The sequence below is a fragment of the Panicum virgatum genome, chromosome 4N (assembly GCF_016808335.1).
Source record: "Panicum virgatum strain AP13 chromosome 4N, P.virgatum_v5, whole genome shotgun sequence".
Taxonomy (NCBI): Eukaryota; Viridiplantae; Streptophyta; class Magnoliopsida; order Poales; family Poaceae; genus Panicum; species Panicum virgatum.
Genome location: NC_053148.1, coordinates 41336750 through 41360705, shown reverse-complemented (window position 1 = coordinate 41360705; position 23956 = coordinate 41336750). Strand labels below are relative to the sequence as shown.

The 23956-nt window shown below is 48.1% G+C and overlaps 3 protein-coding genes and 1 pseudogene across 8 annotated transcripts; 3 read left to right on the top strand and 1 right to left on the bottom strand.

Annotated features, from left to right (window-relative positions):
• Positions 1-254: 254 nt before the first annotated feature.
• LOC120671136 lies at positions 255-2586 on the bottom strand. Its single transcript, XM_039951392.1, has 3 exons — positions 2362-2586; positions 2106-2275; positions 255-508 (listed from the first exon to the last, which is right to left on the bottom strand). The coding sequence occupies exons 1-2, from the start codon at positions 2470-2472 to the stop codon at positions 2153-2155; spliced, it is 234 nt and encodes a 77-aa protein (XP_039807326.1). The 5' UTR covers positions 2473-2586; the 3' UTR covers positions 255-508; positions 2106-2152.
• Positions 2587-5426: 2840 nt separating this feature from the next.
• Positions 5427-7204, top strand: LOC120671075 (annotated as a pseudogene).
• Positions 7205-9371: 2167 nt separating this feature from the next.
• Positions 9372-13155, top strand: LOC120671134. Of its 5 annotated transcripts, none has more exons than XM_039951390.1 (4): positions 9372-9781; positions 9870-9896; positions 12567-12743; positions 12820-13155. In XM_039951390.1, exons 2-4 carry the CDS (start codon positions 9882-9884, stop codon positions 12964-12966), a joined length of 339 nt encoding a protein of 112 aa, XP_039807324.1. In that variant the 5' UTR covers positions 9372-9781; positions 9870-9881; the 3' UTR covers positions 12967-13155. The 5 variants fall into 5 exon arrangements, 3 of the variants coding, with proteins under 3 accessions (XP_039807324.1, XP_039807322.1, XP_039807323.1); XM_039951389.1 differs by having other exon boundaries at positions 9374-9781; positions 12564-12743; XM_039951388.1 differs by lacking the exon at positions 9870-9896 and having other exon boundaries at positions 9373-9781; positions 12564-12743.
• Positions 13156-14723: 1568 nt separating this feature from the next.
• On the top strand, positions 14724-22777 carry LOC120671133 (protein N-terminal asparagine amidohydrolase-like). Of its 2 annotated transcripts, XM_039951386.1 has the most exons (9): positions 14724-14870; positions 14960-15136; positions 16066-16130; positions 16265-16358; positions 16441-16479; positions 20702-20887; positions 21194-21372; positions 21966-22085; positions 22317-22777. In XM_039951386.1, the coding sequence occupies exons 1-9, from the start codon at positions 14811-14813 to the stop codon at positions 22423-22425; spliced, it is 1029 nt and encodes a 342-aa protein (XP_039807320.1). In that variant the 5' UTR covers positions 14724-14810; the 3' UTR covers positions 22426-22777. The 2 variants fall into 2 exon arrangements, with proteins under 2 accessions (XP_039807320.1, XP_039807321.1); XM_039951387.1 differs by lacking the exons at positions 14724-14870; positions 14960-15136 and adding an exon at positions 15159-15418.
• Positions 22778-23956: the final 1179 nt, after the last annotated feature.

Here is a 23956-nt window from a genome sequence, read left to right as displayed (position 1 = left end):
TCGAAACATTCGATGTAACAGTTTTTTTTGTGTTTACGGGGTGGAAACTAAACAGAGCCTTGATGAAGATTCCTTGTTACTGCTCCACATTTGTTTCATGAAATATTTTGCTTTTACAGCCACTTGCTACTTCAGATGGTGACATACAAAGAGGAACTAAAAAAATCTGGCCTGAGACTTTTTTTATAAAAAAAAAAAGAAGTGCAGCCTGCAGGGAACTGCAGGCAGGATAAAAGGATCATGCGAAAATGGTGGGTACCACAAACAATCAATTGTTCGATCCTTCATTGCACAGATATTGTTGATAAGATCACAATTTTTATATAGCAGTAGGTACAGATAGACATCAAAGCATTAACTTCCGCACCCATATCTCACACTCCAACAGTGTGGTCTGGTTTTTTTCTAAATAGAAAAGATCACAACAAGCCAAAAGTACATGTCGATCTTATGTCTCTACCTCTGAAGAAAGAGAGTTGACTCCTGTGCCACAGTGCACTAAGTTATTCTGCAAAAGGGCATGCATAAAAGTTGGTTTAATTCCACCTGAAAAAGTTAAACTGGTGTGCATTCAGGATGGAATGAGAAAGGCTATCAGGGATGATTATGGATGAAGCATAATATGATGAAGAACTATCATCAGGATTCAGGACTGCAGGAAGAACTACTCCAATGGAAAGAAGTGTACTATGTAGAGGAAACATCAAATGCAAATGATTATATTTGTGAACATGTTACATGCGCACAAACTCAATCTAGTCCATTCACTCCCTGGGATCTAATCTGAATGGCTCAAATGAGAGGTGGGAATCCATCGTCCTACGCCAGACCAATTGGAACGAGGTAATTCCACCCTTCATTTTGTCCATTTAGATTACATCCAATGAGTTAAGTTGAGCTTGTAAATATGTTCACCTATATAGTTTTGTGCACATAGTACTTTTTGTGGGAAACTTTTTTGGGTATTGTAGTCTTCTATATATTCCTAATGAATTCTAGTACTCATAAACCGTTGTATTAGGATCCTGATACAATCAGAAAGTAGCCAATTTAGGGAGCCATGACAAGAGGAATTGCGCAAATAGAAAGAGGCCCTTTTCAGAACCTCAACAGTCGAAAACCATAGTAGTCTTAAATTGACAAATCAATTGGAGATGTGTTGCTGCTCTTGTCAATGCATAGCTTAGGTCCCTATCACTAGCTTTTGGCAGATACCTACATCTTTATCTTACCGCAAGGTGCGAGCATGCATAGGATTAATCAGTTGGGAACTTGACTAACTGTCGTTTTTACAACATTAGTCAATTCCCACAGGTCGGGGGAAAAATGCATGTAGCCGGAGAGTAATAGCACTCCCGATCTCAATTGTCTACAAACTAGTAGTGAGCATTTAAAGTGCAAAAGTTTGAGAGCTGAATTCTCTTTAATAATTTCAGCCTTCCATTTAGCAATCAAGCACCGCAAAAGAAAAGATATATATCCTCTCAGGCTTTAAGTACCTACTTATTACAGGTTTGTTCCTTGGGAAGAGGAAGACCTTCAGTAATTTTACTCTATTCAATTTGTGCAATGTCTTCTCAGCAGAATGAAGCCTCAAAACTTTATTAACCTTTTCTGTTATTACGACACCCCAATCCTTGCAAGAGGTGTGATATTCTTGAATGACCCAGGAAGGACAAAAGTTTTCTGTTGCTGTTGAGTGGCCCAATGAATCAAAATACCAAGAATCCAAAATGTTAACCTAATTTTAGCTCTTCCATGTGATGACTTTAGCACTTCCATGGGAATGGGATTATACAAAAAGAGGAATTTAACAATTGAATAATATCGCCATTGGCATTACCAGGCTTAATCATTTGTTGATGTTTTGCTCCATGCACTATCTCCAATAGGATATTTTTGCCGCATCAGATGACTAGTATGTGCGCCTGAACAGAATGTACAGACTAAAGCCCGCGAACCAGATCACAATCCAATGACCTTAAACTGAACAATGCTAGCTAAATGGAGAGCAAAATGGCCAGCATTTCCGCCCATCAAATTCAACTTCACCTCACACAACACCCTCAGAAAAGCAAGCTAGTAGTAGTGGTAGCACCTCGTACCTAACAATTCAGCGAAGCGAGCACGCGCAGGAGCAGAAGGATGCCCGTCACGAGTCGGGCAGGAGCCGGGCCTTGTCCTCCCGCTGCGCCTCGTCCTGCAGCTGCTGCGCCTCCCTGGCCTTGGCGAGCATGTGCGCCTCGTACCGCCGCAGCCTCTCCTCCATCCGCGCCTGCAAGATAAGCGCGGGGTGAGCCCGCCCTCGAGGAAGCGGGGGGCGGCGCGAGACGCAGGGCAGGGCGGCGAGATCAGGCGTGCCTTGTAGGAGGTCTCGATGCGGTGCATGACGTAGAACCCGAGCGTGCCGCCGAGGATGGTGCCGGACATCACGCGCACGTACGCCCACCGCCGCGACCCCGGCGGCGCCATCGCTCGCCCGCCACCGACCTGCCGCCGCGCCGCCTCTTCCGCCGCCGCCGTGACTAGAAAGGGTGCGAGAGGAGCGGAGACCGGGGGAGAGACGAAGCAGGCGCGTCGGGCCGAGAGCCCGAGACGAGGCCAAGGTGGGCTGAGGAGTTTCCAACGCACTGGGCTGGCTGCCCTGGCGATTTTCCACTTATCCGGGCCAGCCCAGCAACAAAGCCAGCCCATCAGCCAAGCAACAAAGCCAGCCCAACAGGAAAGGCGGCCCGTTTATTGCGCGCATGCAGAGACGAATGCAGGATGGGCCGCTTCTTCCTTCCACTCACGGGCCGCAAGTGGGTCGCATTTTGTACCAGTCGGTGTGTTTAGATTTTTTTCTTAAATTTTTGAAAGAAAATCTTACTATTGAGCACTAAATAAAATCTATTTATAAATTTTTTTACACAAAAAGGTTGTAAATCGCGAGACAAATCTAATGAGCCTAATTAATTCATAATTAATTTATAATTAGTGCATAGTTACTGTAGTATCACTGTTGCAAATCATAGATTAAGTAGGTTCATTAGATTCATTTCGCGATTTACAAACCATCCGTATAAAAAAATTTATAAATATATTTTATTTAGTACTCTATGTATGTGTCCAAATATTCGATGTGATATTTTTTTTTTAATATTGAGATCAAGACCTAAGTGGTGGGGGGCGGCGGGGGGGCATGATGGAAAAGCACTTTTGTCGGTGATTCAGTAAGCTCTCTGACCGTCATAAACTGTTGCATTCACCAGAAGTTTCCTCGAAGTTTCCTGGCATGTTCGGAAAGCAAACCTGCCCCCACACGGGAGAAGCAAGCAGCGAGAGCTTGGTAGGCCGGCCGGCCGGCCTCGGCTGCTATGGTTATCATCACAGGACGCCGGCCCCAGTGGTTAGCGTCAACAACCAGCCCTCTCTCCTGAGTCCTAATCCTATCAGAACAGGACTTGCAAGACAGCAAGAGGCATCATCTTTCTTATCCCGTTGGGAATGGGAGGGATACGGTCGCCCTTCTTCCATCCATCCGCGGCGCAGCGCAGTCCGTCCAAACGGAACGTTCAGGCGCTGCACCGAAGGCCCCGTTTACTTTCTAAAAATGTTCATACCGTCACGTCAAATCTTCGAATACTTGCATGAAACATTAAATGTAGTTGGAAAAAATAATTAATTATAAAATCTAACTGATTATCACGAGATGAATCTTTTAAACCTAATTAGTCTATGATTAGACATTATTTGTCAAGCAACGACAAAATATACTACAGTGCTAAAACCCAAACTTTTTCATCAACTAAACCCACCCCTCCGATTGTTTGTGCTTGGACTGACGTGCAGGATTCACCAAACCGGTAGGAACCGGTCCGGTTTGTCCGGTTACCGGTCAAACCGGTCCGGCCCGGTTCCGGTTTGGGCCGGTATCAAATCGGCCCAAATTCCAAATTCAAATTTAAATTCAAAAAATGAAAAATTTCTTAAAAAAATTCAATGTGCGACGAATCTAATGGTGTCAAATTATCTCAAAAATTAGTTCATTTAGTATAATTTGCGGGATTTTGAAGTTAAACAAAAAAAAGCGTGCATATAAAAGTATACAAATACAATGTAAAAGTAGTACAAAAGAGGGTTGGAGGGTTCATTTAGGCTAAAATATGTTATACAAATATTTATTTAGTATACTTTGCGGGCATTTGAATTTAAACCAAAAAAGAAAAAAATTTGAATTTGGCCGGTTACCAGTCAAACCGACCGGTAAACCGATCAAACCGGCCGGTAAACCGGTCAAACCGACCGGTAAGCCGGTCGAAACCGATTGAATATGCGATTTTGAATTTGATTTTGAATGTGACTGGTTTCCACCGGTTTTTGGTCAAACCGGTCCGGTAAACCGCTACCGGACCACGCCGGTTTGACCGGACCAGTCGTTTTATTTAACCCTGCGTCATATAACCCTGCTGACGTGCCGATGCGATCAGGTCGAATCGGAGAGTGCGTCCATTTCACGATGAAAAGCAACCCCCAAAAGAAGACTCCGACTTGAACAAAACGTGGAACTGTGGAAGCTTTTGCTCCATACTGCACTGATAATCGCGCATCTGCAAAACGCGTGCCAGAGAAAGGCGCAAGCTGGTCACAGGAGTTACGCTACCCTTAGAGCAGGTACAATAAGCCATATCAGCTTGGCTTATAGCCAAGACAGCTCGGCAAAATCTTACGTGGATGAAAGAGAAAAAAAGAGAGAGAATGAGCTTGGCGTCGCATCCTGCGCCGAGCTCCAGCGCGAGAAACAATACGGCAGAGCCGATTAAGCGCCGAACTTGGGAGGCGGTTTGTGGGCCCCTTTCCTTCTTTCTCGATCCCGTGCGCCTCGCCTGTTTTCTTCCTCTCGCCGCGATTTCCCCCAACGCGCTCTCTCCCGAGGCGATCTCCCCTTCGCGCCAAATCCTCTCCACAGGCGCCAAATCCTCTCCACCAGGCGCCAAATCGTCTTCTTTCAGTGACGATTTAAGTTCTCCCCAAACTTTGTTCTATGATTTTCATAACCCTAGCCTTGGAATCAGATGTCTCATCTCTCGAGGAGAGAGATGGCGCCGCCGCCTCAGCCCTTTCCAAGTTCCTCTCCGTCCGTCCCCATGCCGCCCGCGGCACCACCAGGGTCCTCCGGACCTGGGTGTTTCCCTGCGCCACCAGCTTCCATGAACACCCCGATGGGGTCTGCAGCTCCCGGCCCTTGGTGGTGCGGGCCGGCGGTGCCCCAGCAAGTTATGCCGTGGTGGCCTGCGCCTAGCTGTGGTGGTGGCGCCGTCAGGTCATCTTCCCAACCAGTCCAGAAAAGATGGCATTGACTCTGATCCAAAGGAATGGCAAGTACCTCCTGCGCACATCTTTGCATCTTTATTTTTTTATGTCAGATGGATTAGTGAAAAGTTAGGAGATACTCTCGTTACTAGTACGCCTGTCTGAACTGCATATCCTGCTGCACTTGTTCATTCATTCTAGTATGCTGCAGTATTCTTGGGTTGTTATGCTATAATTTTTTTATGAAAATGCAATGCCATTGTCCTAATATCGTATATGCTAATGAACTAGTCTTTAGATTCCAGTCTTTAGATTCCAGAGCTTGTTAGTATCTAGCAATATTTATCCTAAATTCCTGAATACATATGAAAGGAATCATGTTTTCACTGTACCAGTATTCCAGTTTTAGTTGACTTCATCCCTTTTTAAGCTGTTATAGTCATATGGATTTATTTATCTGGCTGCAGGGGTGTGGATAATCGCCCATGCAGTGACTTCTTTCTATCTCAAACAACTCTCCCAACTATGTCTGATTCATCTTCTTCCTATTCTTATGATTCTGAGGAACTAGATCCAGCCAACATTATGGAAGAGTATATTGCCCAACAAAATGTCCTAGGCTCCATTGCTACACAGCTGATAGACACCTTCAACTCAGGACCTTCTAATCGCCAAAGTGGTCCAAGGAAGTGTATCCAAAGGGACCATGAAGGTGCTCACCAACGTCTTGTAGCAGACTACTTTGCTGAAAATTCCCTCTACCCTGAAAGAATGTTCCGTACTAGATTTAGGATGCAAAAGCATCTCTTCCTGCGCATCGTCAATGCCCTGAGCGAATGGTCTCCCTATTTCACTCTAAGAGCAGATTGTGCAAGTCGCCAAGGGCTCTCGCCTCTGCAGAAGTGCACGTCGGCAATTCGCATGCTTGCATATGGCACACCTGCTGATGCCCTTGATGAGTACCTGAAGATTGGGAAGAGCACTGCATTGGAGTGCTTAGACAAGTTTGCACAAGGTGTGATCGAGGTGTTCTCAGGGGAGTATATGCGTGCTCCCACAGTTGAAGATGTGCAGCGTCTACTTCAGGTCAATGAGTCTCGTGGCTTTCCAGGCATGTTGGGAAGCATCGATTGCATGCATTGGAGGTGGGAAAATTGTCCTACGGCTTGGAAGGGGCAATTTACCCGTGGCGACTATGGAGTCCCAACGATCATCCTGGAAGCAGTTGCTTCGCAGGATCTTAGAATATGGCATGCTTTCTTTGGTGTGCCTGGTTCTAATAATGACATTAACGTGCTGAATCAGTCCCCATTATTCATTGAAGCATTGAAAGGTCAAGCACCTCAAGTTCAGTTTTCTGTTAATGGGAGGCAATATAACACAGGCTACTACCTTGCTGATGGAATATACCCAGAATGGGCAGTCTTTGTGAAGTCAATAAAAGCACCTTAGATGGAGAAACACAAGCTGTATGCATTGAACCAAGAAGGGTGCAGGAAAGATATTGAGCGTGCTTTTGGAGTTTTGCAGTCACGTTTTAATATCGTGCGTCGTCCATCACGGCTGTGGAAAAGGAAGAGTATTGGGAGAATAATGAAAGCTTGTGTCATACTCCACAATATGATAGTTGAAGATGAGAAAGAGATGGTGAAATTTCCTATTGACTTGAATGAGGAAGGTGGATCATCAATTGCTCTACCTCCAGAAGTACAAAAGGGTGGAGGCCCAATTTTCTCTGAAATTTTACGTAGAAGAGCAGATATCCATCATCAACCAACACATAAACAATTGAAACAAGACTTAATTGAGCATATTTGGCAAAAGTTTCCCAATAGGAGAAATAATTAGTTGTGCGTGCAGTATCCTCTTTCTTTTACATGTAAGATATAACAGTTCATTAGGTTTATTATTGTTTGTTGTACCGTCCATTAATATACTTGTCAATTTCTTACAGGATCCTGTTTGGAGGGGGGGGGGGGGGGGGCTCTTTCTGAAGATCAGAGTATCAAGTATCATCGATGGCTACTGGTCATCAAGAGACATGGCTAAATAAATTGATAAACTGTGGATGCTAGATTTATTTCCAAGTCATTAGTGTAATAGCTGCTCATGGTAGTAAGCCTTCTTTTGTTGATCAAGTTTCAGTTGCACTGCAGACCATGTTTTATTCTTTAAACTTTTAAATTTGTGTGTCGTCCTTGGTCTATATGATGCTGTGAACTTGGTTGTAAGAGCCATTATATTTTACCAGTGAACAATATTATTGCTCATTGCTTCAGTTGACAACCTGTTTCTTTTACTTGTGAGTGGACCTGTGAATGTCGCCAGCAACACAAGTGGCTACATAGATGTGTTTAGTGTTGATCACCAGATCCAGATGCACTGCAGTGATTTAAATACATGAGTATTAATTGTACAGCCAAACTAACAGCCAAGCTGCTGTATCGCTTGTTTCTTGTGTTGTCTCAAGATGACATGGACTTGGCTTATAGCCAAGCTTATTGGCCCTGCTCTTACTACACTTTTCTTTTTTGAGAGAGATCAAATCCTAGCCGTTGACTGCAAAAGAAATGTGTACGACTGCTTTTTCAACTGGAGTATAATGAAAAAAAAAACAGAGAAACTACAAATCTTCCGCGTGGTCAATCACGTAACGGGAATCAAGTGAAACACCTATATAAACAATCGCACATGTAACAAAAAAAAAAAATCGGACACCAGCGCGTCATTCATTCTTTTTTAATGTACGAAACTATTTTTTCTAAATATATTATAAACATAGATGTTTAGAGTCTATATAAGGAGCTAAAATTGAGTGCTAAACTTTATTACCTATTAGAACGTCCACAATGTTAGACAAGAGCAGTCCATAGCCAATAAATAATTGCTAGAACCAATCTTACTATTTAGCAATTAGAGGGTCTAATTTAAAAACTGCTTTTGAAAATGCTTTTAGCACTTTATATATTTGCTAAAAATTTTAATCTTACCTAAATTTAGCAAATCCCATTAGCACTTCTTTTTAAATACAGTAGTGTTAAAATTTAGCACTTTCACACATTACCATTTTTATCCAAACAGGATACGTCAATTTATTCCTAGCCTTATACTAGTTTGTTGTGGGTATGGAAAAGAAAATACTGTCGACAAAAATATAAGTACGACCGTGTCAGAAAAAAAAACAGCATTGTGAATTTGTAATTCGACTAACTAAACAGTTAGGGGGGGAATTGGATTGGTAGCACGGAAAGATTTGTAGCTTTCTTTTAATTGACTACATACCACTGCGAGTAAGCGACTGAATGCTTATCCTTCGATCCTCACTAAGCTAAAAACCTTAAAAAAAAGGCAAAATAGGCAATGTCGTCCTTAAACTTTTGCTCTTGGATCAATTTCGTCCTTGAACTCTTGCAAAGACCAATTTAGTCCTTAAACTCTTGCACTCTGGTTCAATTTCGTCCTCTATCCTAGCTGGACGTCCACGTTGGCGTGCCAAATAAGCACCCAGTCAGCTTAGGGTTCGGACTCCACTTGAAATGACCAGTTTAACCCCTGTACGCCCGGCCTCTCCTGTGCGCCAGCCGCCAGGCCGCCGCTGCTCCCACCCCTGCGCCATCCTTTGCATCTACGCCAGGATTTACGAATCCGACCAGTCCGGTCAAACCGGCGGGCTCCGGTTCCAGTATACCGGACCGGTTTGACCAGAAACCGGTCCAAATCGATTGGATTCAAATTTGAATTCAAAAGCCCCAGTGCTACCGGCTTGGACCGGTATACCGGCCGGTTTGACCAGTTTACCAAGTGGGTAATGGGCCGTCTCATTTTTTCTTTTCTTTATTGGTTTAACTTCAAATGCCCGAAAAGTATGTTAAATGAACGAATTTTTGAGAAAATTTAACACCATTATATTCGTCGCATCTTGAAGTATTTTCAGGAATTTTTTGAATTTTTTTTTCATTTTTTAAATTCAATTTTGAATTTTAAATTTAGCCGTAACCGGCCCGGACCGGTTTGACCGGTAACGGACCGGTACCCACCGTTTCGTTAACCTGATCTACGCTCGCCACCCCATCGCCATCTGCCCGCGCGCCGCCCCCTCCTAGAGAGCGAGCCTGCGCAGCCAGGCCGCTCGCCGTCCGCAGCCAGCTCGCCGCGCCTACCACACCCTCGCACCAGCTCGCCGCCCCCTCCCAGCAAGCTATCCGGTCGCCGCCCCCTCGCCATCTGCCCGCGCGCCGCCCCCTCCTAGCCAGCGAGCCAGCCGCAGCCAGGCCGCTCGCCATCCGCAGCTAACTCGCCGCGCCTACCACCCTCGCAACAACTCGCCGCCCCCTCCCAGGAAGCTATCCGGTTGCCGGCCCCATGGCTGAGGCAACCGGAGGGGATTCAGCAGCAACACGACTACAATTTTGAGGCAAGCAACCTGGAGCTGGACAGGGACCCGTGGTCTCTTTGGACGGAGAAGCAGAGAACCAACCATCAGTATGAGGTAAGCTGATTGTTTTTGCAGTTTACTTCATGGATCTGAGAAGCATGTTGGCTTTTTCTTAAATCTGATGGTAGAATGCATCCTTTAGGGCTAGGAGAAGATGGGAGATTCAGAGGTATTGGTTGTTAGGTTTTATTTCAATGGAGTATTTATTCTTGATGGATCATCAGTACAATATTGTAATGGAGATGAGGGAGTTTTACATATAGATAAGGATAAATTGTCCATCCCAGAGCTTGAAGGCCATCTGATGGATCACACAACTTTTAAGAGGTCTGTTAGGATGTATTGGTTGCCATTTGGCGCAGCAGTGAATACTGGAATGAGGATGTTAGTAGATGATAAGTCATGCCTTGAAATGGTAGATGCAATAGGATCTGATGGCGCAGTGGATATATACACAGAATTAATTGATGTGGACATGGCTGGATTTAGTGAAACGGAATTACAAGATGGAGCTGGAGATGAAGCTGTGTTTGACCTGTTTAGAGATGAAAATGTCTTAAATTTAGATCCTCCCGCAGCCACATTTGCAAATGCACATCATGGTGGCCAAATTGCAGAAGATGAAAACATCTTGGACTTTGGTGCAGCAGCTACAGTTGAGGATGCACAGATTGGTGAAGCAAGTACTGATGATGAACAAGAAGAGGCTTTAGATAGTGAATGTGAAGCCACAGGGTTCACATCTGATGAGGACGATGAAGCGAAGGACATAAGAAACAATTACAAAGCATATATGTCAAGAAGGAAGAAGAGAGGAGGCATTCCTGAGGACACCCCCACTACAATGGATCTTCCAACAGGGAATGATCCTAACAATATGAGTATGGTTCAGGTGGATGAATTTGGAGATGGCATTGCATATTTTGATTCAGATGAAGATGTATCATATGATGATGATAGTGACACTGATGCAAAGAGAAGGAAGTGCAGATTCCCAATATTTGATAGCCATGCCGACACACCTCAGTTTGCCTTAGACATGTGTTTTAGAGGCAAGAAGGAATTAAAAGATGAAATAGAAAGGTATGCACTGAAGATGAAGGTAAATATTAGGTTTCCTAAGAATGACAAGCAGAGGTTAAGGGCTGTTTGCTCATGGAAAGGTTGTCCTTGGCTTTTGTATGCTTCATACAACTCCAAAACTGACTGGTTTCAGATTGTAACATATAATCCCAACCATCATTGTTGCCCAATCTTGAAAAACAAAAGATTATCTATAAGTAGAATCTGTGATAGTTATGAGAGTACTATTAAGGCTAACCCAGCATGGAAGGCTAGAGCAATGAAGGAGACGATACAAGAAGATATGGGTGTCGAGGTTTCATTGACAATGGTGAAAAGAGCAAAAGCCAAGGTTATTAGGAAGGTCATGGATGCTCGGAGTGGTGAGTACGCAAAGTTATTTGACTATGCCCTTGAGCTGAAGCGCAGTAATCCTGGTAGCAGTGTGCATATTGCCCTTGATCCCGAGGAAGAGGACCATGTGTTTCAAAGAATGTATATTTGCTTGGATGCTTGTCGAAAAGGTTTCTTAGATGGATGCAGGAGGGTGATAGGGCTTGATGGTTGCTTTCTAAAGGGTTCTATGAAAGGGGAGTGCTGTCAGCTATTGGGAGAGATGGAAATAATCAGATTTACCCTATAGCTTGGGCTGTTGTGGAATATGAGAATTTAAGTTCATGGAAATGGTTTCTTGGGCACCTTCAAAAAGATTTGAAAATTCCTCATGGTGCTGAAGGATGGGTGTTGCTTACAGACAAACAAAAGGGTTTGCTGAAGGCAATTGACTTGTTCTTTCCAATGGCTGAGCATCGAATGTGTGCACGACACATTTATGCAAACTGGAGAAAAAAACATAGGCTACAGGAGTACCAAAAGAGATTTTGGAAGATTGCAAAGTCATGTAATGAGATGCAGTTTAATCATTACAAGAGCAAGTTAGCTGCCAAGACACCTAAAGGATGGGCTGATTTGCAAAAAACAGAACCAGTACATTGGTGCCGGGCTTGGTTCAAAACTGGATCCAATTGCGAGTCAGTTGATAACAATGTGAGTGAATCATTCAATAGCTGGATTATAGATGCAAGATTTAAACCTATCCTTGCCATGTTGGAGGAAATACGTATCATGGTGACAAGAAGGATTCAAGAGAACAGGAGCAATAGTGAGAGATGGGCAATGACAATATGCCCCAACGTTCTCAGGAAGGTAAATAAAATTAGGCATGCAACCCAATACTGTCATGTCCTATGGAATGGTGCAAATGGATTTGAAGTGAGGGACAAGAAATGGAGGTTCACGGTTGATCTGGGACAAAAGACATGTTCCTGTAGATATTGGCAAATCTCAGGTATCCCATGTCGACATGCTTGTGCAGCCCTGTTCACAATCTCAGATGAGCCGAACAATTATGTAAATACATGCTTCTCTATTGACCAATACAAGATAACTTATCAGCACGTCCTCCAACCAGTGGAGCATGAGTCTGCTTGGCCTGTGTCCCCAAATCCTAAACCGTTGCCTCCTAGAGTGAAGAAGATGCCAGGTCGCCCACAAACAAAAAGGAGGATGGATCCTTCAGAACGAATGAACTTGAGCACTAAATCCTCTAGAGTTGGCACTAAAATCAGATGCAGACGTTGCAGCGGCCTTGGACACAACACTAAGACATGCTCTGTTCAACCGGTGTTTATACATTTCACCTTTTTATCTTTCTGTTTTCTTCCTGGAGATAATAACAATGAGATGGCTCTAACTTTTCCCTTTTGTTATGCAGCAGCAGGACTCGACATCGCATAATCCTTCTCACAATAGTAATGCACCATTGGCCATTGAACCAGCACCATCTAAAGGAAAGGGTCAAGCTGCATCTTCGAGCACAAAGTCAACTAAAAGAAAGGCAATTGAGGGCTACAGATTTTATTATAGTGAAAGAACTGGTTCATCATTTATTCAGGTTAGTAAATGGTTAATGTACACTCAATCTCTATGCATTATTCCAATACATCAATCAAATTTGAATTGTTTTGCAGACTGGTCAAAAGAGAAGAGTGGTGTCGTTTGGGAAGTCGAAGTCTGAAGCTAAAGCCACTGCTGATGGGAATGCATCTGTTGTCATTGAGACAAGTGCAGGTGGTGCCACCTCGTCTGCAAGAGCAACCATCAACTGCAAAGATTAAATCTAGTTCAACAAGCAGAGGAAGGCCAAATAAATCGTGATAGTAGTCTGTATCATCTAAGAAGAATTTGTTGTTATTGGCCTTTCATTTTTTTAATGGTTCTTGTGTCTGCATCTTGTAATCGGAGCCTGAAATATTTGTGTTAGCATCTTCTACTTTGCACATGAAACATCGTGTCAATTTCATGCCTGTGTAGCTATACTATTTCAACTCGAATGCCTGTGTATTATGAACCTGGAACGATGTTAGCTGTGGGGAGCCGGCGGCGACCTGGCACAGGACAGGGTTCAGGCGGCTCCTCTGTCCAAACGAGTGGAGGGGTAGACTGGTCATTTCAACAGGAGTTAGATCACCAAGCTGACAGGGTGCTGATTTGGCATGCTAGCGTGGACGTCCAGCTGTGATGGAGGACGAAATTGAACCGGAGTGCAAGAGTTTGAGGACTAAATTGGTCTTTGCAAAAGTTTAGGGACGAATATGACCCAAGAGCAAAAGTTTAAGGACGATTTTGCCTATTTTACCTTAAAAAAAGAGTTAATTGGATCCATACCATTACAATTTTTCAAGTTCTCTGATGTACCATTACTATTCACTTATTCCGAACGATGCCATTATAATTCGTTTGAACTCTGAAATATGCCATTTTCTACGTCTCTAACGACCTGAGGCCCACATGCAAGTGTCTGTATTACTGTATAGACCAAAATACCCCCGATATGATTCTCTCACTCCACTCGCTCACATCCGGCCCCACATGTCATCCCTTTCCTCCATCCTTTCTTCTCTTCTCTCCTCTGCTCGCCGTCATGCACAGAGGAGGCCGTGTTCATGAGGATGCTGCAGGGCTCCTCGCCTACCTCTGCGTGCCGGCCAATACTACCTCTGCCTCGTGGTTGACCGACGACCGGATCACACGTGTTGGCGTGGCCTCAACGGATCCGGCGCAGTCGAGCTCGGTCTCGGCGCCGCCGCGGCCGCCCGCACGGGCCGGAGCTCGGCCATCACCACAGGCATCCGGAGCTCTGACGTCGCTGCGTGCGGGTCAGAGCTCAGCCGTCGGCGGCGGCCAACCCCGTGGGGCGGAGCACGCCGCTTGGAGGTCTCGCTCGCCCCTGATTTTGCTCCCACTCCCCTTTGCGGCCTCTGATTGAGCTCGCGTCCATGTACCCCTCCCCTCCATCTTCCCCAACGCAGGGGGGCCGAGGCGGCGCCGCCCCGACTGCTCGGCCTCGCCTCCGCCCCCGCCGACGACCTGGATAGCTCCAACCTCCTCCCGCCGTCCCCCGAGATCCCCGACGCCGCGGCGGCGTACGAGCCCTGGGAGCTCGACTTGGATGATGATGATGGCTTTGACGCCGCCGCGGGCGCCTCGTGGTGCTCCGATTTAGCTTCATGATGCTTCAGACAGCTTGGTGTGGAGCTCAGCCGCCGCTGCGGGGCAGGCCGCTTGAGCGAGCAGGTGGCCATGGATGGGTTGGGAAGAAAGGAAGAGGAAGGAGATGACAGGTCGGGCCCACACATTAGTCATGTTGTAGCAGGGGCATTTGAGGCGATACAAAAATACATTGGTCTGTAGATGGGTCTAAGAGTATAAAATACGTACAAAATAGCATGGCTTAGAGAAGAAACGAATTGTAATGACATCGTTCGGAATAGGTGAATAATAGTGGTAGATCACAGAATTTAGAAAATTATAATGATATGGATCAAATTAAAAAAAAAGACCCCTGAAAACTACGTGCACGACCAAGCTTGGAACTTCGTTCGCTAGCACGACCTTTTCGAGTCCGAGGCACCCTTTCCCGCAATCCAGCTCTCCTCCGGCTCGGTGGGTCGCCGGCGCCATGCTCCTCGTCGACGGCGAGCCCGTCCTCTGCTCCTCCGCCGGCGCCGCCTCCCGCACGGTGCGTACGCCGCCCGCTTTGACGAGCCGAGCTCGTCTGCGTGCGATTCCGTCTCTCTGATCCCACGGCGCCCGGCCTGTCTCTTGCAGGGGGCCGTCGGGATGGAGCTCGTGGCGGCGCTCGCGGCGCACCCCGGGCTCCGCGACGCGGCCGACCGGCTCAAGGCCGCGCCGGAGACGCGGATCTCCGCGGGGCGGGAGGGGGCGCCGAGGCACGTCTACGTCTTCCAGCGGGAGTACGCCACGGTGGATCCGGCTCGCGTCGAGGTGCGTGTAGAGAGAGGGTCGCCGCTTTGTTATCGCCTCAGGCCTTCGCGGCTCGATCGGGTAGAGCAGGGGAGGGGGGAACTCGTGGCTAGTGGCTCGTGAGAAAATGGGGATCTTCGGGCGGTTATGGAGGGAGTTTCTTGTGTACCTGATGATGCGTGGTTCAGTATCCAGCTGTGCCGTAAAGGTGGATTTTGTTTTCCTGGGCGAAATCATGTGTGTTGCTGTAGAGAGAATCAGAGAAAGGTGCGAGATTCTGAAGCGGTGCAGGGGGAGTTCTTGGTAAGTTTCAGTTCACACAATTTGGGGGAATTGCTTTGGGGCAAAGCTGAGGCCTTTTAGGGGGGAAGGATAAAGTGGGGATTCTTGTACTGGCAGCTTTTGGGGCATTGTCAGTGCTTCCTGCTGCTTTCTGGTAAAATTGGGGTTTGGCAGTCATCTTAGGTACCCTTTTTACTTTCTATTATTCGATTTTGTAGGTTTCTATTGTGAATAATTTCCTGAGTTGTGATGTTCAACTATTTGAACCGGACCTTTTGGAGAACTTGGAGCAGTCTGTTTGATGTCCTGTTCTTTTCATCTGCCAGATTCGGTCTAACATGATCCGTTCTGCAAGTGATTATACTGTAGTATGCATGCTGTCTTTAGCTGTAAATGTTTGGTGAGTAAGGATATAAGCTGCATTAGATTAGAATGCCAATATGTGGATTCCAATCTTACTTTGCACACAGTTGCATTTAGAGTAGAGCTTGTTCGTGAACAGTTGCTACTGCCTATTTTGTTTAATCTGTGTTGCAGTAAAGTTGACATCGTCGCAGAACTTGTGCTGGTTATTGGGTCTTACTTCTAAAGTGATTTGAAGTTTCTATGGTATGCATGCCATTCAAATTCCAATAATACATGAGTTAATATGTTCTTTGCATCTATAGTTAGTGGGCACAGATGAGGCTACTACATGCATCGGTGTTGTAATTCGCAACAACAGGACTGAAATGTAAGTGAAAAAGAAGTGAGCATTTATTTGATCCCGTAAGACTTCAGTGTCCATTGAAATTCATATCTCTTCTATTTCTGAATGCACTGAAACTTCATTTGATGATGCCTTTGATCTTCCATTGTCTGATCCAGGACCTCCGTTAGCCATATGGATTTCCCAAAAATTGTGGAGGGAGGGCTCAAACAGATGTTAGAATTACTTGGTGATGACAGTGCACCATTTGATGTTTGTATCTTTAACTACAATTTATCCATAGCATATTTAGTACACACCTTGTTTAGCCATTCTCACTAGTACTTAACTGCAGGTTCACCTTATTGGTGGCTTTTCTGATGCTTCGACAAAGGTTGGTGTTGGTGTATATGTGAGCCCATGTATAGAGGCCTATTAAGATGCCCATGTATAGGAACTATATATCCCACACTTCTAGGGTTTGGAGGAATACACACAATCACTTCCTCCTACATGGTATCAGTTGCCTAGGGTTCTCTCTCCTCCCCTCCCACCACCAGCCAGCGCCGCCGCCGCCGCCGGCATCATGGCCGGCCGGCCGCCGGCGCTGCCTTCCCTTCCCTCCTCTTCTTCTACGCTGCCTCCTCTGCTCCAGCCCGGCGGCACTGCTGCGGTACCGTGCGTGCGGCCCCACCCCGCGGCCGCCCTCGCCTCTGCTGCGGGCGGACCGGATCTGCTCGCCGCTGCTCCTCCCACGGCCCCTGCTCCGGGCGGCTCCTTCTTACCCCTCCTTTCCTCTGCTCCAGGCGCTTGGATCCAGGGCGTCCAGGGCGCCGCCGGCCCTCCTCGGCCTCCCTACGCCGCGGCTCTCGCGGGCGGGGCTGCCGCCGCCGCCGGCCCCCACGCCGCGGGCGCGGCTGCTGGGAGCGCGGCGGGCGGGCCCGAGCTGGCCCCCCTACCCTGCGCGGATGCGGTTGTTGCTGGGTATCCGGCGGATGGTCCACCTTTCGGGCCGCAGACCACCGAGCTGCCGCCCCGTGGGCCGCCGCTGCCGCCTCCTCCTGTGACAGGCGCGCGTGGCGCGGCCTATGCCGACGCGGCCGGCATACTACACGCGGCCAGCGCGGCCGCCGCCTCTACTCCCCCTCCCGCCGCGCAAGCTGCCGCCGTGGGCGCGGGCGCGGCTCCAACCGCGGGCACCACGACCGCCGCCGCCGCCCGCCTCACGGCCGCCGCCGCTGCCGCCCACGGTGCCGCTCCCGCGCCGCCTGTGGCCGCTCCCGCGGTGCCTCTACCCGCGATGGCCACCAATGCTGCTACGGCCAACGCGGCTCTCGCCGCGGCCCTCCTCGCCGCCAAGTCCGAGGCAGCGGCGGCTCAGGAGCGGGCCCTGGTGGCTGCCCTTGCTTGGGAGCGCGAGCGCTCCACGGCCGATGCTCACTCGTCGGGTCGCCGCGGAGACGCCCTACTTGTCCCGCCCGTCGTCCCCTTCACTGAGCACGGCGCTTCGTCCTCCCACCAGGCTCTGCCCTCTGGATCTGGACCCCGGATCGACCCGCCCGACCCCCTCCTTGATGCTCCTCTCACCGGCCAGACCGGGGGTGGGGGCAGCCGAGGGCGTCGTCGGTGGAGGGGACGTGGTGGTGGTCCTCGGGGCACTCCGGACCCGAATCCGGCTCCCACTCCTACTCCTGGCCCTGGAGGTACGCCCTGGCCATCCTTCAGCGCCCCATGGCCAGGGCGCATCCCGATGTGGCCGTTTCAGGGTCGGGGGGCTCTCGTCCTCAGCCCCAGCCGGCGGCCATGCTCGTCGCTGCTGCTCCTCTTTCGCGCCGTTCTGGACCCCGCCCGCTCCACCCAGCCAGCAGCCGACCAGGCCTGGGGGTGGGACCAGGCCGCACTCAAATGGTTCACAACCTTCTTTCCATTCGTCAGTTTACAGCTGACAACTCTTGTTCCATCGAGTTTGACTCTTCTGGCCTCACTGTAAAGGATTCGGCCTCCCAGCGTCCGCTACTCCGGTGTGACAGCACGGGGCCCCTTTACACCCTTCGCCTTCCGTCTTCCGCTGCACCACTCTCGCCTTCTTCGTCTGCCGTTTTTGCCGCGACGCCGTCTTCCACCACCTGACACTGCTGTCTTGGTCACCCTGGCCGCGACGTTCTAGCTCAGCTCAGTCGTAGTACCGATGTTCCTGGTACTCGGGCTCCTGCTGAGCACCTCTGCCATGCGTGCCAGTTTGGATGTCATGTTCGGCTTCCTTTTTCCTCTTCTTCGCATGCGACGCATGCCTTCGATCTTGTTCACTGTGACCTGTGGACCTCTCCTGTCATGCCGTGCGCGGCCCCGGGGTCTCCTGCTGTGCCACGCGCGGCCTCGGTGCACCCTCCTGCACCTGCGCAGTACGCTCAGCCGGTGCAGGTGTACTGGCATCGTTCGGCGCCGACACCGGCGCCGCCGCGGTACGCTCAGCCGGTGCAGGTGTACCGGCGTCGTTCGACACCAACACCGGCGCCGCCTCCGGCTCCGGAGGCTCTTGCGACGCCTACACTGGAGCCGTCGCCGCCGACGCCTCCGCCGACTCACTCTCGAGTCGAGCCGGAGGTGTACCACCCGCCAGTCGTCCATCGGGATCCTCGGCATATCCATTCCATGGTGACTCGGCGGATGGCGTCTCAGGCTGCGACTCTCTCCGCCACCGAGGGGGAGCCGCGGGTCTCTCCGGTACCCTCCTCTGTCCGCGACGCCTTGGCGGACCCTCACTGGCATCACGCGATGGAAGAGGAGTACGCGGCTCTTCTCGCCAACCAGACGTGGGACCTCGTGCCGCGTCCGTCTGGTGGCAATGTGGTCACAGGCAAGTGGATCTGGACGCATAAGCGTCGGGCTGACGGCACAGTGGAGCGCTACAAGGCTCGCTGGGTTCTCCGGGGTTTCACCCAGCGGCCTGGTGTGGACTATGATGAGACCTTTAGTCCGGTGGTGAAGCCTGCTACGGTGTGCACGGTCCTCTCGCTTGCGCTCTCTCGCTTTTGGCATGTGCACCAGCTGGATGTGAAGAATGTGTTTCTTCATGGCACTGTCAGAGACTGTCTACTGCTCTCAGCCAGCGGGATTTGTGGACTTGAGTCGTCCGGATATGGTCTGCCGGCTCAACAAGTCCCTCTATGATCTGAAGCAGGCTCGGGCTTGGTACTCTCGGTTCGCCACGTTCTTGCTGACTTTAGGGTTCACCGAGGCCAAGGCTGACACTTCTCTGTTCATCTACCGTTGTGGGGATGAGACTGCCTACCTGCTGCTCTATGTTGATGATATTGTGCTCACCGCCTCCCGTCAGCAGTTGTTTGAACGCGTCATCTCCTCACTGCAGCGGGAGTTTGCTATGAAGGATCCTTGTCAGCTCCACCACTTCTTGGGCGTTACCGTTGAGACTCGCCCGTCTGGCTTGTTCCTTCACCAGCGGCAATATGCACTCGACATTCTGGAACGGGCTGGGATAACTGATTGCAAGCCATGATCCACTCTTGTCGATACTCAGGCGAAGCTGTCTGCTGATCTAGGTGATCCCGTGGTGGATCCTACTATCTACCGGAGGCTCGCCGGTGCCTTGTAGTACCTCACCTTCACCCGGCCGGATCTCACTTATTCCGTTCAGCAGGTCTGTCTTCACATGCATGATCCCCGGGAGTCTCACCTTACTGCCCTGAAGCATCACCTCCGCTACGTCCGTGGCACTGCTGGCTTCGGTTTGGTTCTTCACCGCTCTCCTACCTCTGAGCTGGTGGTCTACACCGACGCTGACTGGGCTGGCTGCCCGGACACTCGCCGCTCCACTTCCGGCTATGCCGTCTTTCTGGGCGGCAACCTTGTCTCCTGGTCGTCCAAGCGGCAGCCGGTTGTCTCCCGCTCCAGTGCTGAGGTGGAGTATCGGGCTGTCACTAACAGCGTGGCGGAGGCGTCCTGGCTCCGACAGCTCTTGGCGGAGCTCCACAGTCCGCTCGCCAAGAGCAGCTCATCTACTGCGACAACGTCAGCGCCGTGTACCTCTCCACCAACCCCGTTCAGCATCAGCGAACGAAGCACGTGGAGATCGACTTGCACTTCGTGCGCGACAGGGTCGCCGTCGGCGATGTTCGGGTACTCCATGTCCCGACCACCTCCCAGTTTGCCGACATCTTCACCAAGAGCCTACCCTCCTCGACCTTCTCGGAGTTTCGCTCCAATCTCAACGTAGCAGGTGGCTAGTTGTGGCTTCGGGGGGTATTTGCCATTTGTATTTTCTTCTTGTCCAGTCTTGAACACCGCTGTGACGGCAGTTCAGACTGCGGGGGGGTGTTGGCTTTCTTGTTGTCCAGTCTTGACACCGCTGCGCCGGTAGTTCAGACTGCGGGGGGTGTTGGTGTATATGTGAGCCCATGTATAGAGGCCCATCTAGAGGCTCATGTATAGGAACTGTATATCCCACCCTTCTAGAGTTTGGAGGAATACACACAATCACTTCCTCCTACAGTTGGATTCATAATGTATTGACTGTTCACCATTTTTTTAGTATCTATTTCTTTTCTTTTGCATAATACAAGAAATTGTGGAACCAATTACCATGATTCGCTCTGCAGGTAGTCCGTTCCTCTGGAAAGAAGCACATCAAACAGGAAGGGTATTCCTATCCACTGTGTTGCAAAATAGTTGAAGTCCTGCATAAGTCTCAGCAACAATTCCATCTCCGGTCCTTCTGTGTCCTTGAGAATAACACGACAGCTGATTCACTTGGGAATGCACTACCAGTAATTGGTGGATTTGTGGTTAGTGATTTCCTATCCTCAACATCCATTACAGTGTCGGTTGATAATTGCTGGTGCCAATTGACACCACACAAGTTAAAAGTAGAACATAATAGTCTTCATGTTTTTTACATAACGGTCTTTGAAGGTTTATTCAGAGTGATGGAATTCTGCATTCTCCACCATCTGTTTCCAACCCTCCACCCCCATTTTTGTATTTGTTTTGTACCCAAAGTATTCATAAATATAATACGGCTTAAGAACCATGAATTTGGAAATAATCTTCTTGGGATTAATTGTTCTCATAAGGTCACCTACCGCCTTCAGGTTCAAACCTCTTCTGGAGTTGTCACACCAGCAAGCTTTGACATGAATTCAAGATGTCCAGATGAAGTTGTCAGGAGAATTCGCGTTAGTGTTTGTTCTTATGATCCAACTTGGCTAGGAAGGTTACTGGAGACTTATGATACTCAGTGCGATGTTTTTCGAATCGCACCTGCCTGCTGGTATCTTAAATTCTCCAACCCATTACATTATCTACTTAAGAAATCTTTGAAGTCTTTATTTACATGTTTCAAACTCTTTGTATTTAAAACCAAGTGCCTCCTGAACTTTAACCAATTGTTTAGTAGTTTTTTTGAACCTGAATTGTTTAGTAGTTACATAAGCAGATGTTTTTTCCCTAGTTAAATCTTCCTAAATTCCACAGGATAAATAGTATGGGTACATGACTACTGTTTGGGAAAAAAGAGGGGGGGGGGGGTGTTGCAAAAGCTTCTCTTAGTGCCATAGGGCAATGCTGAATGGATGTTCGAACAATGGCAGTCCCCCTTTGTTTAGTGCCTCTTCACATGAAAAGTTCAGTTGTAGCTTTGTCCACGTTCTTGTTGATCATTCAGTCACACATTTTAATCGCATTTGGAACTGCAAAATTACATTTTTGTTTTGCTGTATCAGGTGTTCGTGTTATGAAGTATAGAATTGTTGTGGGAAATAGCCTTTGAACACATGTACCACTACTAAAAATACTTAGTTTTGGCACCTCATTTGTTTACAATTTTTCCTCATCATAAATCTGTCTCTCCTTGTTGCCATGTAGGATGCCGGATTGGGCCGATATAGCATCCTCACTTAACCAGCTTTCAGACTCTGAAGTCCTGATGCAATGCTCCACCTCTCCAGCTGCAGAACCACCTCATTTTGTGGAAAATGAAAGAAGGTTTGTATATCTACAAAATGGATTCCCCTCTACTTTTCCGGATCATAAATAGGACATTTCTAAGCTGTTGCCTTCTATTTATCATTTAACTAGTTCGTGACTTGCAATTAGCTAATCATCTTCATGAATTAAGCCATGTGATATTTCGCAGGAAAAGAATCTCACTGTGTGGTTTATGCTTTCCTTGAGTGTCTTCAATCTGTGAAGATAGTGTAATTTTTCTTGATGCAGGATCTGGAAATACTTGATCAATAACCCAGACTGGGGAGAGACATTCCCCAATCACAAGCCCCGGATTTTCCATAGGACCAGCGACGGAAGCTGGTCAAGGTACTCCTAGTGCAAGCCAAGGTGTTGCGTCGCTCTGTTATCATTGGTGCTCCCAGACATGGAACCGGAAGAGTCTCTCCTCCCCTTCCCTTGATTGGAACAGCAAAGATCTGGAGACAATGTTCACCTTTGAAGTTTTCTTCACACTGGGACCTGCACCTCCGTGGAACATTTCTTCACAGCACCATTTTTCTTCAGCTAGTTACCCCCATGGTAGGAGATTGACTGAAGGATTTGTGTGAATTCTCCAAAATATGTGTGGAATACGGTGAACTTCATGCGTACAAATGACGGTTGTTTTATGAAGTCTGAACATATATGTCCGGGATCATGTTTGTAAGTTTGTTGTCTTCTTTTGGATTCGAAAATTATGTCGCGGTGAACAGCTCTGCATTAGCTGAGCTGGAGATCTGCTCGGACGCCTTCGTTGGCAGAGAACCAGGGTGAGAGAAGGCTGCTTGCGGCGGCGTCACTATCACCTGCACTGAGGTGAGCACTCTGCGCATTTCCGACCTTGCGTCGCTAACTCTACCGGCGCCTGGGGGTGTACACGCCAACCTTCGATTGTGATTTGGAACTGAACGAGGAAAACAACAAGCCTTTGGGCTTTTATTCCATCGTGGCTTGTGGCTCCGGGGTGCTCATTGTAAATCGGGCACCTTTTAATATGGATCATTATAATTTTTCAATTTGGATCGTACCATTTCAAATCGGGAGAAAGAATATGAAAACGCACAGTGATTGTGCTATGGAGGAAGAATTTCGTGTATGTAGTCGAAAAATATTCAAAAGAGTTATCCTCATAGGCATAGTCCTAGGTTTTTTTTATTGAAAGGAACATTCTCCCTTGTACGGTTGTACCGCTGCGATTTGGTTGTGATACGTGGCATAGAGGGATGATCCCTTGCAATAAAAGAATTCAAAGTCACAGTGCTTAGAAAAAAATGCGTGTCATACGATGGGAATACAAAGAGCGTGATTGGATGCTCAGATTCGTTCCGACTAGTTCTGTGTCACACCCGATTCTATGAACAAAACTGAATGCATAGCTATATACATGTATGTTAGGATAAGTTTCATACATATAGAAACATTATAAGTGAGTAATCAGCAACAGTATCACATAAAAGAGAAATACAACGATTAAAAGACTATCAGAGTTATACAGCTTATTCTGGAAACAGTGACTTCACACTTCACAGGTAATCGACTGGGGGTTGCGTACACCTAGAACTCAGCATCATCTTCAAAGGATTGACACAGTATGACTACCGTGTGCAGAAAGAAAGAGGAGATTGATAGGTGGGATCGGTAACTTCGAAGAGAGGGAAAAGAGTGACAGGCTGGCTACGATGTCGAAGAAGAGAACAAGAAACAATGGACGCTTGGATTGATTGAGATTGATCTGTACCGATGGATAGAATTTGAGTCGCGAAGGGAAAAGGGGCTCGTCGATAGAGGCAGATCGAGTTAGGTCTCATGTTTGAGCAACGGTGCCGATCGATGAGCTAGCGCTGATGGAACATCGTCGGAACAATACT

What these genes read in the sequence shown, in the direction of transcription:
- LOC120671136 (XM_039951392.1), bottom strand. Translation starts at nt 2,472, where the DNA reads ATGGCGCCGCCGGGGTCGCGGCGGTGGGCGTACGTGCGCGTGATGTCC. An exon ending in GCATCGAGACCTCCTACAAG is followed by an intron (nt 2,276 to 2,361) that starts GCACGCCTGATC and finishes CTTATCTTGCAG; the next exon opens with GCGCGGATGGAGGAGAGGCT.
- LOC120671133 (XM_039951386.1), top strand. Translation starts at nt 14,811, where the DNA reads ATGCTCCTCGTCGACGGCGAGCCCGTCCTCTGCTCCTCCGCCGGCGCC. An exon ending in CCGGCGCCGCCTCCCGCACG is followed by an intron (nt 14,871 to 14,959) that starts GTGCGTACGCCG and finishes TGTCTCTTGCAG; the next exon opens with GGGGCCGTCGGGATGGAGCT. An exon ending in TGGATCCGGCTCGCGTCGAG is followed by an intron (nt 15,137 to 16,065) that starts GTGCGTGTAGAG and finishes TTGCATCTATAG; the next exon opens with TTAGTGGGCACAGATGAGGC.
- LOC120671134 (XM_039951388.1), top strand. An exon ending in CTGGTTCATCATTTATTCAG is followed by an intron (nt 12,744 to 12,819) that starts GTTAGTAAATGG and finishes ATTGTTTTGCAG; the next exon opens with ACTGGTCAAAAGAGAAGAGT.